We start from the raw sequence: 13,836 nt of genomic DNA on the forward strand, positions 1-13,836 counted from the left end.
TTAGCGGGTTTTTCTTTCTTTTTAATGTTAGGACGTCTGGCGTGGCTGGTATATCTTGTTGGTACTGTTGTAGGAGGAAGATTAACTTATACCAGTACAGATGAACATGATGCCATGGATGGAGAATTATCCTGTCGGTAAGTGTATTGTTAAAACAAACCAAAACAGGGGTTGTGTTTTTTAACATGTATTGGTAAACGAGAGGTGCCCAAACTTTGCCCAGTTGTTGGATCCATTGGTATCTGCTACAAATTCAAGGGCTGTATTTAATTTGTGTAAATTTGAGCCAATTGCAACCGTGCTCCTTCATCTTTCAATATGGTGGAATGGTTCTAGATCTCAGGATGTAGTGTTTTCATCCTGATCTGAGTGGCCAGGCAGTAAGTCACTTAGGGCTCGAATTTCAAAATTGACCTCTCATTTTCTGTGCCCCAGTTTTTAGTGTCCAACTTTGGATGATTGTGGCTGAGCACCTGCAGCTACCATTTGTTATGTACATAGACTTAAAAAGGTAGTTATTATTTATTATGCACATGGACTTAAATGGTAGTTTTGCTAATTGTTAGTTTTATCGTTTGTCTATTTCCTGTATTGCTTCCTTCATTTTAATCACATGAGTTTGCAAATAGTGAATTCAGTGGCAACTGCAGATGCTCAGCACCTTTGAAAATTAGGCAATAGGCATTTGAAGTCAAATACTCAAAATTTGAGGCCACTTTTAAAAATATGGGCCTTAACCTGTCTCTGGGTATAGAGTTTATTGAAGCACAGACTGGATGAGAGGTTATTGTGGATGATACCACATTCTCTGTGATAAATAGGGAATTCCCACTTGCCCTGGCTCTACACCCAGCACACTTGAAAAAGGGACTTACACACTAAGAATTGGCTAATGATGCCTCTATTTACATCCTCATTTCAGGCTTCACTAATTTGCCTTGGACTCTGCATCATTATTGATGTTCTACTATGTGTTATTAAATGTGAGAGGTATTTTAAAACAGACCTTGTGTATCTGGCTTCTAATCCAGATATTGCATATTTCAGAATTAGAAAAAAGTCATAGTAATTTTCAGAGCAACCGAATAAATTGTCTGAGAATTATATAAATGCTGTACTAAGAAAAAGAGCATTTCGCAAGTTGACAGAAGTATAAAAATGTATTTCAAGTGACAGAGCATAGTTTAGCAAGAAGCATAGTGCTGATGTGCAGCTGTGTGTGGTAGTCATGTTAGTAGTTTATAAAAGAAGGAAATGCAAGGAAGAAAAGTAGCAAATACTAGCTTAGGCAAATAAATAATGGCTGATGGACCCATGAGAAATTAGCTGTCAGAATATCATTTGTGTCTTTGAAAATTCCTCCTGAGAATGTTTTCCCTTGGCATTAAGAGTTTTTCAGCTGATATCCTTGATGGATGCCCAGTTACCACGGTCTAGTAATGAAAAAGTAGAACTCGCGATTCTCTGGTTTTTGGATCAATTCCGTAAAACATATGTGGGGGACCAGCTGCAGCGAACCTCAAAGGTAAGTCTTTGCCGCAAACGAGATTTGTGTAATTAAAATGAAGAAATCTGTGTAGGAAATGGGTTACTAATATATCGTAAGTGTATGTGTAAAAATATGTGCTGGAGTGAAAACTGAAGATATTATCTGATGGATATTAAGCTTATAGATATTTAATTTATTAATTTTTGATGGTTTGAGAGGATTTACCACCTTGTATATTTTAAGGTTTGGCATGCAGAGAGTTAATATTTTTAACAGTTGTATTCATTTTATAGTTTTAGGTTAGTTTGCATTTCAGTTTTTTATTTCAAACATTTAACTGGGTTCTGCTATATTGTGTTATATTTCACATCTGGGTACACAAGATTTATTCTTTTAATAGTTCTTTTCTTTTGACAGTTACTCATTTATGCAGTTTCCACTGTATTTCTCACATTATTTGGCTTTTCTGCATTTTAAATAGGGAAGGAATAGGGAAAAGTAAGATACATTCTTGGAAGAAGCAGCAGTTAATTCACCTTAACTGTAGGGGACAGTCATAATATAGATATTATAAAGAGAGCATCAGTAAGACAGTATCAGTTGATCTTGAGAATGATTGAAGGAACATTGTTTGTTTGTGTTTGAGCCCCAAGCAAATCTTTAGGAAGACTTTTGACAGTGACTAAGATTTTTTTTTTTTACTTATTGTACCCATGCTTTCTGGTGAACAGTCCCAAACCAACGGATTATTTTATCCCCTTTGGTTTGAATCATACTTTAGGGTTATTGAATGGCTCCTTACTTTGATATTAAAAATAAAGTTTTATATTATGCTGAATTACTTTTTCATGGAAACTTAAGTGTTGCTTTAATTGCCAGAGCTGATTTGTGTTTTTCAAATATGACAAATTGCTTTATAATATTACAATAACAGATTCTGCTCCCAGTCCTGCTCAGATCTGACAAAACTGCCATTGACTGAAATTCAGTGGAAGCAAGATTGTCATAATCATTCTGATCAATAATATCTGATTTTTGTCAGGTGGTAAATAAATGTATTGATGTCCTAATTCTCCTTATTGTGTGTGGGCTCTTGCTGTCCGGGCTGGTGCTGGGTGGAAATGACCTGTTAATGCATGATGGAGTATAGTATGCTATACTAGACTGTCATGGTTTTTTTTAGCACCCTCTCCTAGCCAATCCAGCAGAAGCTGTGTCTTCCATTATCATTCTGGTGTAGGGATAGTACTGAGTACTACTGGGGGAAGAATTTGGGTCTGGGTGAAATGATGTCCTAAAAATGAAGCATTAACACTCAATTGCCTGGAGCTTCTCTGTCAAAAGAAGATGTAAAGTTTGAGTTCTTGCACACTAAATCATAACATGATGCACACAAAATGTATTACATTTACTGGCTGAGAAGTCTTAAGATTGCTGTCACAACTGCCATTCATATGAAAGCTGAAATAGTTAACTGTTGATTTAAAATGTTACTAAATATCAAAAATGTTTTTTAATTTGATGTATTGTCGATCCCTTATAAGAAAAAGAACACAACTAGTTTCATTTAAAGAAGATGGGGGAAATGATGTAAGAATGTCAGGATTTCTGTTTTCCCCAGATAGATGTGTATGGATTAAAGCAGTAGTCACCAATATCTTATTTGTGACCAAACTGGTCAACTGTCATGATGGTTCGGGAAGGCTTTCTTACAGAACTACTACTAATGGTGAAAAAAATTTGAGGTCTTTTTTAAAAGTCTAGTTACCGTATTAGGAATAGAACAACCAATCTGATTGCAACTCGGTGTCCATTATATGCCCATTTTTATGAGTTGACTATATCTTCTACCAGTATAATTTTAATTTATAGAGAAATTGTACTTCATATTTTTCCCCATTCAGGGTCGAATTCTACCACCATTCCTTGCATGGTCTTATTGGCCTCACCACTTTAATGTCTTGAGGCCTGTCACTCCACTCCTGCACTAAAACCTGATAGAGGAAGAGCTTTGTCCCAGAATTTTCCATTATGAGGACTATACCCCAGTACACAAAGTCAGAGGAAACCTGTGCATGGTGGGTCTGGGGTGTGTGTGTGTATGTGTGTGTGTGAGTGAGTGTGAGACCCCTGATTTTTCTGTTATCAACAGAAGTTGCATGCCTGTTCTTGCAATTAGCTCCATATGTGTGGAATCCTGTGTGTCGAACCCCACTGAAGTTGGTGTATTTTTAAAAACTGATCCCAAACTATATTTATTTGATATTTTATGTGTATGAGAAAAATAGAAAACAGAACTTGTGCTATCTTTTTATTGTTTTTTCCTGCTGTAGCGGCATTTGTAGCAGCAGATGGCATTCTATCCTCGCAGTTGTAAATCCTCTGGTACTGCATATTGCTGGCAGGTAGCTACAAATATGCAATAAAAGGATTCAAGCTTGGAAGCAGAAAAACAGATATATATCAATTGGCTAAGTTAATATCCATTTATATAAATATTCACGATGATTCAGATTGTTGTACAAAGTTTTGTTTACAGAACAGATAATGGATATTCTACATATTTCAGCCATATTGAGATAGTTTGAAATAGTTTTATGTGAACATTGTTAAAACATTTGATCTTATGTTCATATACTCAGAAAACTGAGTAATCTAACTTAATTACAAGACTTGTTCTACAGTTAGTGTAATGTAGCAAAGTTTCTTTTGGCTTGGTGTAAATTTGGAGCTACATTTTAAAACCTCCTATAACATCAAATATCAGATACATAGATTGTAGGAGAGACAATGAAAATAATTCAGCAAATTCATTGCCTATGGTCTGTTGTTCATTAAATGGTCCTCGAGGGTTTTCTTTCTAAGTAAACTGAAAAAGCCGCAAAGGCTGCTCCCATAGTGCCACTACATATTTGTGGTACCACTGAGCAGGTGCTACTGTATTGTCAATGAAAGAGTAATGCAGTAGGATATAGTCTTTCCGAGTTGTACACATTAACATATGTAATATGTTTCTAAGTGCTATTGGGCCATATTCTCTGGTATGGTATAGTGTAGCACTACTGGTGTATTTTTGTCCTAAAGCTGATGTAACTGGCCCAACCAGACTAATCCCACTATAAAGCTAATCCTTCGGTGGCATATTGCTGACACAGGAGCCGTTAGTTTAGCAGGAAGGAGATGTGTCTGGAACTGCCCTGGGCTGTGCTGATCTTGGGCTGTGTTTTCAACTCTTTGGACAACCGACAGCTGTTCTAACATGGTGCCTGGGGTCTGCCTCTGAGCAGAATATCATTTGGATCAAAGCAATGCAGAGATGAACTTTTTAAACCATGTTTGTGCCACCACCAACAGTCTGTTAGCAGATCAGCCTCACATGAGGATCTGGCCCATTACTTCAGTAACGAAAGTCTTATTTATTACAGAACACTTTGTGTTTCATTATTTGACTAATTTATTAAATGGGTTTTGTCGGTATTCTTAACTTGTGACTAATATGTACATTTATTTTTGTTTTATTATTATTAAAGGTGATTATTTCTTCCTGTTCAGAAAATGTAAGTGATAGGGGAAATGTCATGAATATTTGAGGGAAATAACATACACGCTCAAGAGGGAAATGACGCTTTCTCTTACATGTGTTGTATTGCTAAAGTATGGTTTTTGAGGATATTTAAGAGGATAGATTTTAGCCAGATACATGCCCCAAGTAGTGCTCTGGTATTTGTGAGGGGTGAGGATTGATATCCTAGTGAGATAGTGGGGTGTTTCCTTCCTCCTGACTGGCAGATTTGAAACTTCCTCAGTCACTTGATTTCCCTTTTGGGCTTGGAATAAATGACCAGGTCTTTGAATTGGGGGAAGGAGTGATGGGCAGGAGTGCTTTCTTGGTCCATTGTCAGTGGTTGGCAAACTTCCCCTCTACCTTTGAAATTTACTTTTATAGGGGCATTGTTGATATGCAGTCACAAGTATTGAGAGCCAACAGTAGATGTAGTGTTTCCCAGAATGCTTAGGTCTACAGGAAACCATCACTGTGTTGTGTTTAGAAAGAAGTTTTACCTCTCCACAGATTGGTTTTGGGGTGGGTGGGTGGGGAGGGGTGTGTGTGTGTGTGTGTGTGTGTGCGTGCGTGTGCACATGTGAGTTGAGAGGGAGTTTAAACTTACTGTACAGCAGGCATTCTCAAACTATTTAATTATGTTTAATGCAATATAATAGAGACATTATCAGGTGATCTCTCCTGTCATCAGTATTCATATTACTTTCCCATAGCAAGTACAAAAAATGCTTAAATGGAAGAGTAACATTAGGAAAGTAAGGAGTGTATTTTCAGCTGTCTTTTTATACAGTTTAGTAGCAGGAAACAGGTCAGGACAAGATAATCTGTAAATGCTACATAGGCCACCAGCAAGTGCCCAGCATGTCGACAATGGTCCATGGACCATAGCTTGAGAACTTCTGCCCTGGGGAAGTGCTGCTTGTGATAGAGCTGCAATGCATGTTTAATTTAGTCACAGAAAGAGGGCTGGTTTGGATGATTATGGCTTGGGGAGACACACCTCACTGTATCTGGGCTCTTTGGTTCTCATCAGTTTGTGGCTTGATATTACCTTGGGTAAATCTGAATATAGCACATTGGAGAGGTTTTTTTTTTCTTTTCTGGATAATAAATAATGGGAGTACAACTCAGACGATAAAATGCATAAGCTTAATAGGTTTGATAAAAGTTATGGTGGTCACTTAAACCAAGTCAAGTTGGTGGTGTCTGCATATCCTGACCTCACAGTAATAGCAACTGTCATTACTACTAACAGTGTGTTGTTAAGTTTCTCATACATTTAAAGTTTATAGTAAAGTTATAAAAAGTTACTCTTGGCTTAAATTTCCTTTTCCTTTTATAGACTGAGTTGCTATGTTTCTAGGATGCGAAGTTAAAAACATACATATGTACATACACACTCAGACGACCCACAACACTCTTGGACAAACTGTATTTTTAAAAACAAAAGACTCCTTCTAACTATCAGCTCCTTTTTAATTTCTGTGGTTTTGTTTTTTGAGTATGGTTGTAAGTATGTACTAGATTTGAAGGTGGTGATGGGATTTACTCACTAGATTGCTCTAGTGGTTTTACATACTTTATAACCGAAGATAATTTTTTTTAAAGAAATTAAATTCAAAATGTTAAGGTGCTGAATGAATTCAGAATCAGTGCTCTAATACTGTCCATCATTTTCATTGCTTTGTGGCCTCTATCTTTAGTCTTCCTCCCTCTTCCCATTTTCCTTTTTCTCCCCCATCACCATGGATTAAGGATTATGTCTACCTTAATTATGCACTTGCCATCTTTACTTTGTACAGCATGTGGTGCTATTTAATAGCTTTTAACCTTGGGTTATATTTTTAGGATTGGGTCATTCTACAGCAATTTCCAAAATACTTAGGGCCAGAATTGGGTCCTGTTACACCTTTGGGCAAGGGCAGCCTTGTGAAAGTAGCATTAGTAAGAGCAAGTGCTTTGATTTGGCTGTGGCACTTAACAGAGCTCCATCACAGATTAGTCCTGTTAGGATCAGGAGTGGTCTTCCTGAGGACTTGTATGGTTAGGCAGGAGAGTACTCTGGTTAAAATGTACAGACAACTCCCACATCCTGGCCCAGAAACCTGTTCCATTAATCTGGCTGCAGGTGACCTGCAGGGTGTGAACTCCACAGATTTTGGGAGGAAACCAGAACTGGGTCAAGTAGCTCCAATGAGCTTGTCTACCTCTTTACCTGTTTGTTCATATGCTTGAGGAGGGTGAGTTTTAGCTCCTAATTCAGATAATCAGGTTTTGCAAGTATATATCTGACAGCTTCAAAAGTATTTGTAAAGCAAAACATTTTCAGTTCCACATTCCAGTACGAACCATTTTAAAATAAAAGTTTCAAATTTGAAATCCAACTTGCCAGATTCTTGGTTTAGTCTGAGAATGTAACGGAGGCTGATTGTCTTCCCCTGGCTCTGTCCTAACCCCAGTGTAGGTTAGAGCAGTCTGGGGGCTGTTCTAATCTACACTAAATGGCAGCGGTTCCCAAGGGACCACTCACTAGTTTAGGAATACTGGGGTCTAGTGTGTTCTGACCTGCCACGCTTCTTGCTGCCCCATGCATAAAAATGGAGGGATGCAATGGTAGAGTATTCTAGAGTAAGAGCAAGCTCCCATGCCCAGCTAGGGAGATATGGGCAGTTTTACTCCATTTGTGCCAGCTGAGCAGTCCAGGGAATCTGGCCCAGTATTCTCATTTGGGCGTAGAAGCTATGGAGAAGGGTAAATGGTAGAGATTATTGTATTTTAGTTATCCACAGTAAAAGTTATTCCTAAACTGGGGAATTATTGTGAAGTAGTTTAACTAATTATTGATTTTGGTGGGGGGGAAGATCTCTTGCTGTATATTATGTATAATACCATCATATTCCATCTACTTGTCTGTCTAATCAATATAAAGGTCAAGCTATTAAATAATATTTGGGACTACATTAATATTAAGATGCTTTTCCAATCTTTTAACTTGTAAATGTAAAATATGCGCTTTTGAGAAATAGAGCTGCATCATAATAAACAATAATTAGGAGAGTTAGAATTAGACAACAGTATATTGAGGGGGAAGAAAGGAACAAAATATGTTGATTTTAGGATAATTTTCAGCCTTGGTAAATGTAATTTGCTATTGCTAAAAGTACAATCCAAGGGTATTCTGACATCATTTAAGCACTTTTTGAATTTAGGGCCACGTTTGTTCTCTGATGCAGAACGTCTGCTATATTGTCTTACGTTGATATCTCTTCACTACGCTATCTCTTCATTAATTTATTTGATTGTCTTCTCTGTAGGCATGATAACATTAGAGCTGGTAGGAACAAGAAATACACGTACAGAATTTGGCTACTTTTGGCTCTGATCCTGTAAAGCATTACACATAGTAGGATCCTTGTGCCTATGCGGATCAGCATTGACTTAACTGGAGCTCTGTGTGTGTGCAGGCACTGGCCTGTGCAAGCTATGTAACAGGATCGGGGCCTTAGTGTCTTCGTGATTAATGATATCTTAACAGTTTTGAGTGATGACCCTTTTTCTGAGGTGTAAAATATATACATTGTTTTATTTCATTACAAGAAAGTAAAGGATTGCTGTGCTGACAGGTGGTAGAAATTAGCAGGCAGTTTTGAAATTGTGCTGTGCACTAGAAATTAGATCTCATTTTAATTCAGCTTTTCCCAACTAGTAAATGAGGTTAATGCCATACATATTCAGCTGATATGGATGAAGAAATTGATATAAAGTAGATCAACATAGCTACAGGGCTAGTTTAATTTATAGGTAAAGAGGCAGTGATAAATGGGAGTAATGTAGTAGTGGTCACTAAACTCCTCAGCCATCAGGGATTCAATAGTGTTAGTTGCTCATTAAAGATATTGTCGGGGTGCATCAAATAGAAATTTGAAAAGGAATAGCCAACTAACCCCTAATTATCAAAATATAGAAAATACTAATTATGCCTTAATTAGCTTTTCTTTTAATGTACTGAAATTGTTACTTTTTGTGTAGCACAAATGGATAGTTATAACAACAATAAATAGGTTGTTTTAATAACTTTCTTTTACCTCTGGGAAAACGGCACTCCAATTTTTAATATGCAATAATGCTTCTCTGTAGCCTGTAGGAGATGAAAATTATTAAGTAGCTTTATTTTTTGAAGATTTTACAGCAGCTTTGGGAAGAATTATTTCACCATGCATCAATTATTTTTAATTGAACTGAATATTTTTCAGATTGCATGAAATGCCTCTCACTTGAGTTTAACATGTAGAGTTTGTTAAGGAAGCATCATAATGAGAACTGGGTGCAACTTGCCTCCGTAATACATTCGAGTAGGGGTATGGAATGATTAAAGTTTCAAAAGATGGAAAGAGGAGGCAACAATTTATTTTTATGTAGATAAAACTGAGATAAGCCATGACTTCCTTGTCAAAAATATGCTATAGTTTACAAATACTCTGGTTATTAAAAAAACTTGTATCCGAGAATAGGATATTGCCACACACACATTGTTAGTTAATGATCATGGGGAATGAAATTATGGATAAAATAGAAGGGTTCTGATGAAATATTTCCAATTTGGAGTAATGTTCAGTAATATGTGGAAGAACATATATTAAAGACAGTAATCATTTACATCATAGGGACAGATCTTGGCTTTAGTATTTTCCACAGCATGACTTCCAGACTGTACTCCACAATGACAGAATGCTGTTCTTAAAGTGCTTGCTTCAAAGCTCATGAAGTCAATGGAGAGTCTCCCACCTAAGTGAGTAAGTCTACCCACCTGGAAGACTTTTGTCAATTTCACTTGGGCAGAAAGTGAAATTGACAACAGCCTTCCAGCCTCTCTGGCAGCCACTCAAGAGGCAACTATCCGCCTCCCCCAGCTATGGGGCCAAAGAGGTAGAGAGCCTGGCCACACAGCTTTCCTCCCAGACAAAAAGACAGAGAGCCTAGCTACTCAGCCTCCCCATCTCCCCACCAGCTCTGGGAGCCCAAAAGACAGAGAACCCAGACACACAGCCTCCCCCCAAGCTTCAAGGACAGAGAGGAAGAGAGTCAGAAAGCTCAGCCACTCCAGCCTCAGAGCTTGGAGGGGAGGGGAAGAAGAGAGGCTGAGTGCCTGGGGTCTTTGCATTGCTGGCCCTAGCATGTGGAGTGGGGTGGGTGTGTGGGGAAGAGAAAGGGGAGAAGCACACAGTCTGTGCAGTCTGGCTTTCTGCATCTCCATGTTACAGAACTGGAGGGGGGGAGGAGAGAGGTTGAGCACCAGAGTCAGGCCTTGGCAGCCCTCCTGGAAAGCTCTTATCATCTGTGCTTTAAGAGCCTTCTGAGGCGGGGGTCATTTCAGTTTTCCCAATGGAAAAATCGAAATTTTTTTGGCAAAACTGAAATCTTCCTGTGGAACATTTTGGTTTTGCAAAAAAGCCTTTTTTTCTGCCAAAAAATCATTTAGATGAAAAATTTCCTACCAGCTCTATTAAATATGCTTTGTTTTAAAAATCCTAAAGGCATACAGAACAGCCTTGATCTAAGGCCAGTATAGCATGCCAACAAACAAATATATTACAGGAAGGCAAATATAGAAGTCCAACATGAATAAGCTTTAAATAGTTAATAAGTTAGGGAAGGGAAGACTATTTGGCTATTAGGAGGATTTAGTAAGGAAGCTGCCCCTGGTTACTATAAGTATTTCCAGTATACCTGTATTCAAAATACAACAAAGAGCATTGCAAGGTGAAGCCGGGTACAACATGTAGCCCCTAACAGCTGCTTTGCTTGACATTTTCAATTCCTGAGATGAGTAGATGAATTAATGAATGGTATTCACTTGCTGGTGAAACAGAAAATATTAATTCATGCATTTTGTTTAATTCTCAAATTCTTAAAGTTAATTTGAATCTCTACCATCCTGTTGCAATGCATTCAGGAGTTAAAGACTGTTCTAGATGTCTGTTTTGTTTAAAAAGAACCCCACAAAACACGCAAGAAGCAGAGCAGAAGAGCACATTTTTCACTTTGTGGGTCCATCTGACACCATATATTCTGCACTATTTATTACCCATTTGACCTAGTTTAGAAGTTGTAATATCTGGATTTATGTAAGATGAGAGCAGGAAGAGAATCCTAAGATGTGAGAAATCTCCCCTTGATTATAGTAGGAGCAGAATATGGCCCAAGACAGTGACATGGTATAAGAACACACACTTAACTCCCACTTCAACCACACTTTTGGAATATGATTTGGGGAGACTCCTTTTTTTAAATTCCTTTCTGAATCTCTATACTAAATGCCCTGTAATACAACCCTCATTATAACAAAGCATGCTCATAGCTCTTTCTGACATACTGTGCCATTGATTTATCAGCACTTGGCTTTATATACAACAATACCTCCCCCTCACCCCACAAGATTAATTTGTTCTGGGCAATTGCTATTAAAAAATACTAATCTCTCTCAAATCACAAATTATAATCATATCCAAATAACCTGATAATATATTTGCCAAGCACTTAAGAAGTCAATCATTTGAATGGAAGCAGTATTACTTTTAAGGTCTGCAAGTGATGGTATCAATTCTGAATCGTTTAAATATTAGTTTACAAAATATTGCTTATAGCTTAATAGCATCATAGATGTAGCTTCACAAAGATATTGGCTCTAGACAGTAATTATATCCTCAGCCTAATGTTGTGGTTAATGGACATACACATTTCAGTGATAATTGCAATGCCTGAACATGATAATGTGCCTTTATTAGCAGCTACAAAATAAAGCTGAGTTAGAGCCAGTTGCAGAACTGAACTATGATCATTATTTATTTTGAAGATTGCTTGATTTTTATTGGAAAAATATTCTCTCTAACAACACAAAACTTTATAGAAACCAATGTTTTGATTATAAATATAGGATTAAATACTAATTATATAAATGTTCATACAGGTAGTGGCTGGTGTGAATAAATGGACTAACTTAATCACATTATAAAGTAGAGATAAATGAATGTCTAAAATATGCAAAAAAGCATATCTTAATATTGCAATGTCAAATATTCAAAAGTTAGAAAACACCACAAATAAGGTTGCCCATTCAATCTTAATTTGACCCACCTGTATTCATGCATTTTGATGTAGTCTTTAATTACATAATGTCATATTACCTTTTCTCCCCCCAGAAGACCCTTGCCATCCCAGTACGCAGACTGGATGGAGCTGAGGGAATGAATCCTGTTTGTGTAGTGAATAAGGCTGTTTGTCTGTAAGATCCTTGCCTCATTTGCTGCAGAAGTTGGAAGATGTGTAGTAATGAGACAGGAAACTGTAGGAAGAAAAAGAATGTTCTTGTAGTTAAGGAAGCTGAATGCTATGCTGGAGAAGTGGATTTTATTCCTGCATCTGCCACCACAAACTTCCTATGTCCAATGACATAGAATTACTAATCCAATATTTGGTTAAGATCTGCATGGGAGTCACAGAGGAGATACTGAGAGACCTTATCATGGGAGGTCACGGAAAATGTAACATTTTGCACACAAGGTTCAATAAAATTTAGACGGTAAAAAATGGACACCCCAGCTATTGTTTCAGTGAAGAGTGCAGTATCCAAGTGTAAGTAGCAGGCTGCTAAAGCTTCTGCTAAACGAGTACTAACCCCCTTACAAAATATTTAATACATAAAGTGCAGACCATGACAAAACATGTCATGAAATCTCATTGTTGCATAAGGTGTTTAGTCCAAAGCTTTGATTGCAGCTCAGAGAGGCATACCTGTGCTAGCTTTAATCTAGCTAGCGCTGCTGAAAATAGTGGTGAAGACATGGTAGTGCCAACCCCAGCTAAAGCTAGCATTCAAGTATGTATTTAGGTTTCCAAGTGAGCTTGTACAACCCATGCCACTGTGTCTTCACTGCTATTTTTAACCAGCCTATCTAGATTTAAGCTAGCATGAGTGTTCCTACCTGAGTTGTAATCACACCTCTAACTGCAATGTAGACATACCCTTTGTTTGATCTCAGTTCTCGCTAAAGAGTGATTTAGAAAGATAGATCATTTACTAAAAAGGACAATAGCATGTTGTGCCATGTCAGCTTAGAAAAAAATAAGAGGACAAATATGAGACACACAGTTTAACATGCACTGATTTGAAACCACAGTGTGCAGTGTATTCTCGCTGCCTAGAGTATGAAAGGGTGGAGAATGTGGGAATTTTTTTACAAAAATGCATGACTCAGTTTACCCACTCACATTGTATTGCTACCCACTTGGTGTGACGAAATTAATTCCTCCCTTGGAGAAGGGAAGTAAGACAAGACTCTCAGGGTATGTCTTCACTACCTGCCGGATTGGTGGGAAGTGATTGATCCAGCTGGGATTGATTTATCGCGTCTACTCTAGGCGCAATAAATCGACCCCCAAGTGCTCTCCCGTCGACTCCTGTACTCCAGCACTGCGAGAGGCGCAGGCGGAGTCGACGGGGGAGCAGCAGCAATTGACTCACCGCGGTGAAGACACCATGGTAATTTGATCTAAGTACATCAACTTCAGCTACGTTATTCACGTAGCTGAAGTTGCGTAACTTAGATCTTTCCCCCCGCTAGTGTAGACCAGGGCTCAGAGACCATGTCAACCCTACAGCACTGACAGGGGTCTAGTGGCACTACAGAGGCACAACTATAGTACTGTGATACTATAGTGTAGAAGAGATTTTTCTGTCAGTGTAGGTCAGTGGTTCTCAACCAATGGTATGTGTACCCCTGGGGGT

General features: G+C 38.0%; 1 protein-coding gene across 5 annotated transcripts in view; it reads left to right on the plus strand.

The window, feature by feature from the left end:
* RANBP17 (RAN binding protein 17) overlaps positions 1-13,836 on the plus strand; it is a 270,483-nt gene that overhangs the window by 48,308 nt on the left and 208,339 nt on the right. For 4 of the 5 annotated variants that reach the window (XM_077824282.1, XM_077824285.1, XM_077824284.1 and 1 more), the window contains 2 exons: positions 32-137; positions 1,390-1,525. In XM_077824282.1, coding sequence (XP_077680408.1) covers positions 32-137; positions 1,390-1,525 — 242 coding nt within the window. The remainder of the gene's footprint in view (positions 1-31; positions 138-1,389; positions 1,526-13,836) is intronic. The other variant, XM_077824283.1, reaches the window with a different exon arrangement.

This window comes from Eretmochelys imbricata, chromosome 8, assembly GCF_965152235.1.
Source record: "Eretmochelys imbricata isolate rEreImb1 chromosome 8, rEreImb1.hap1, whole genome shotgun sequence".
Classification (NCBI taxonomy): Eukaryota; Metazoa; Chordata; order Testudines; family Cheloniidae; genus Eretmochelys; species Eretmochelys imbricata.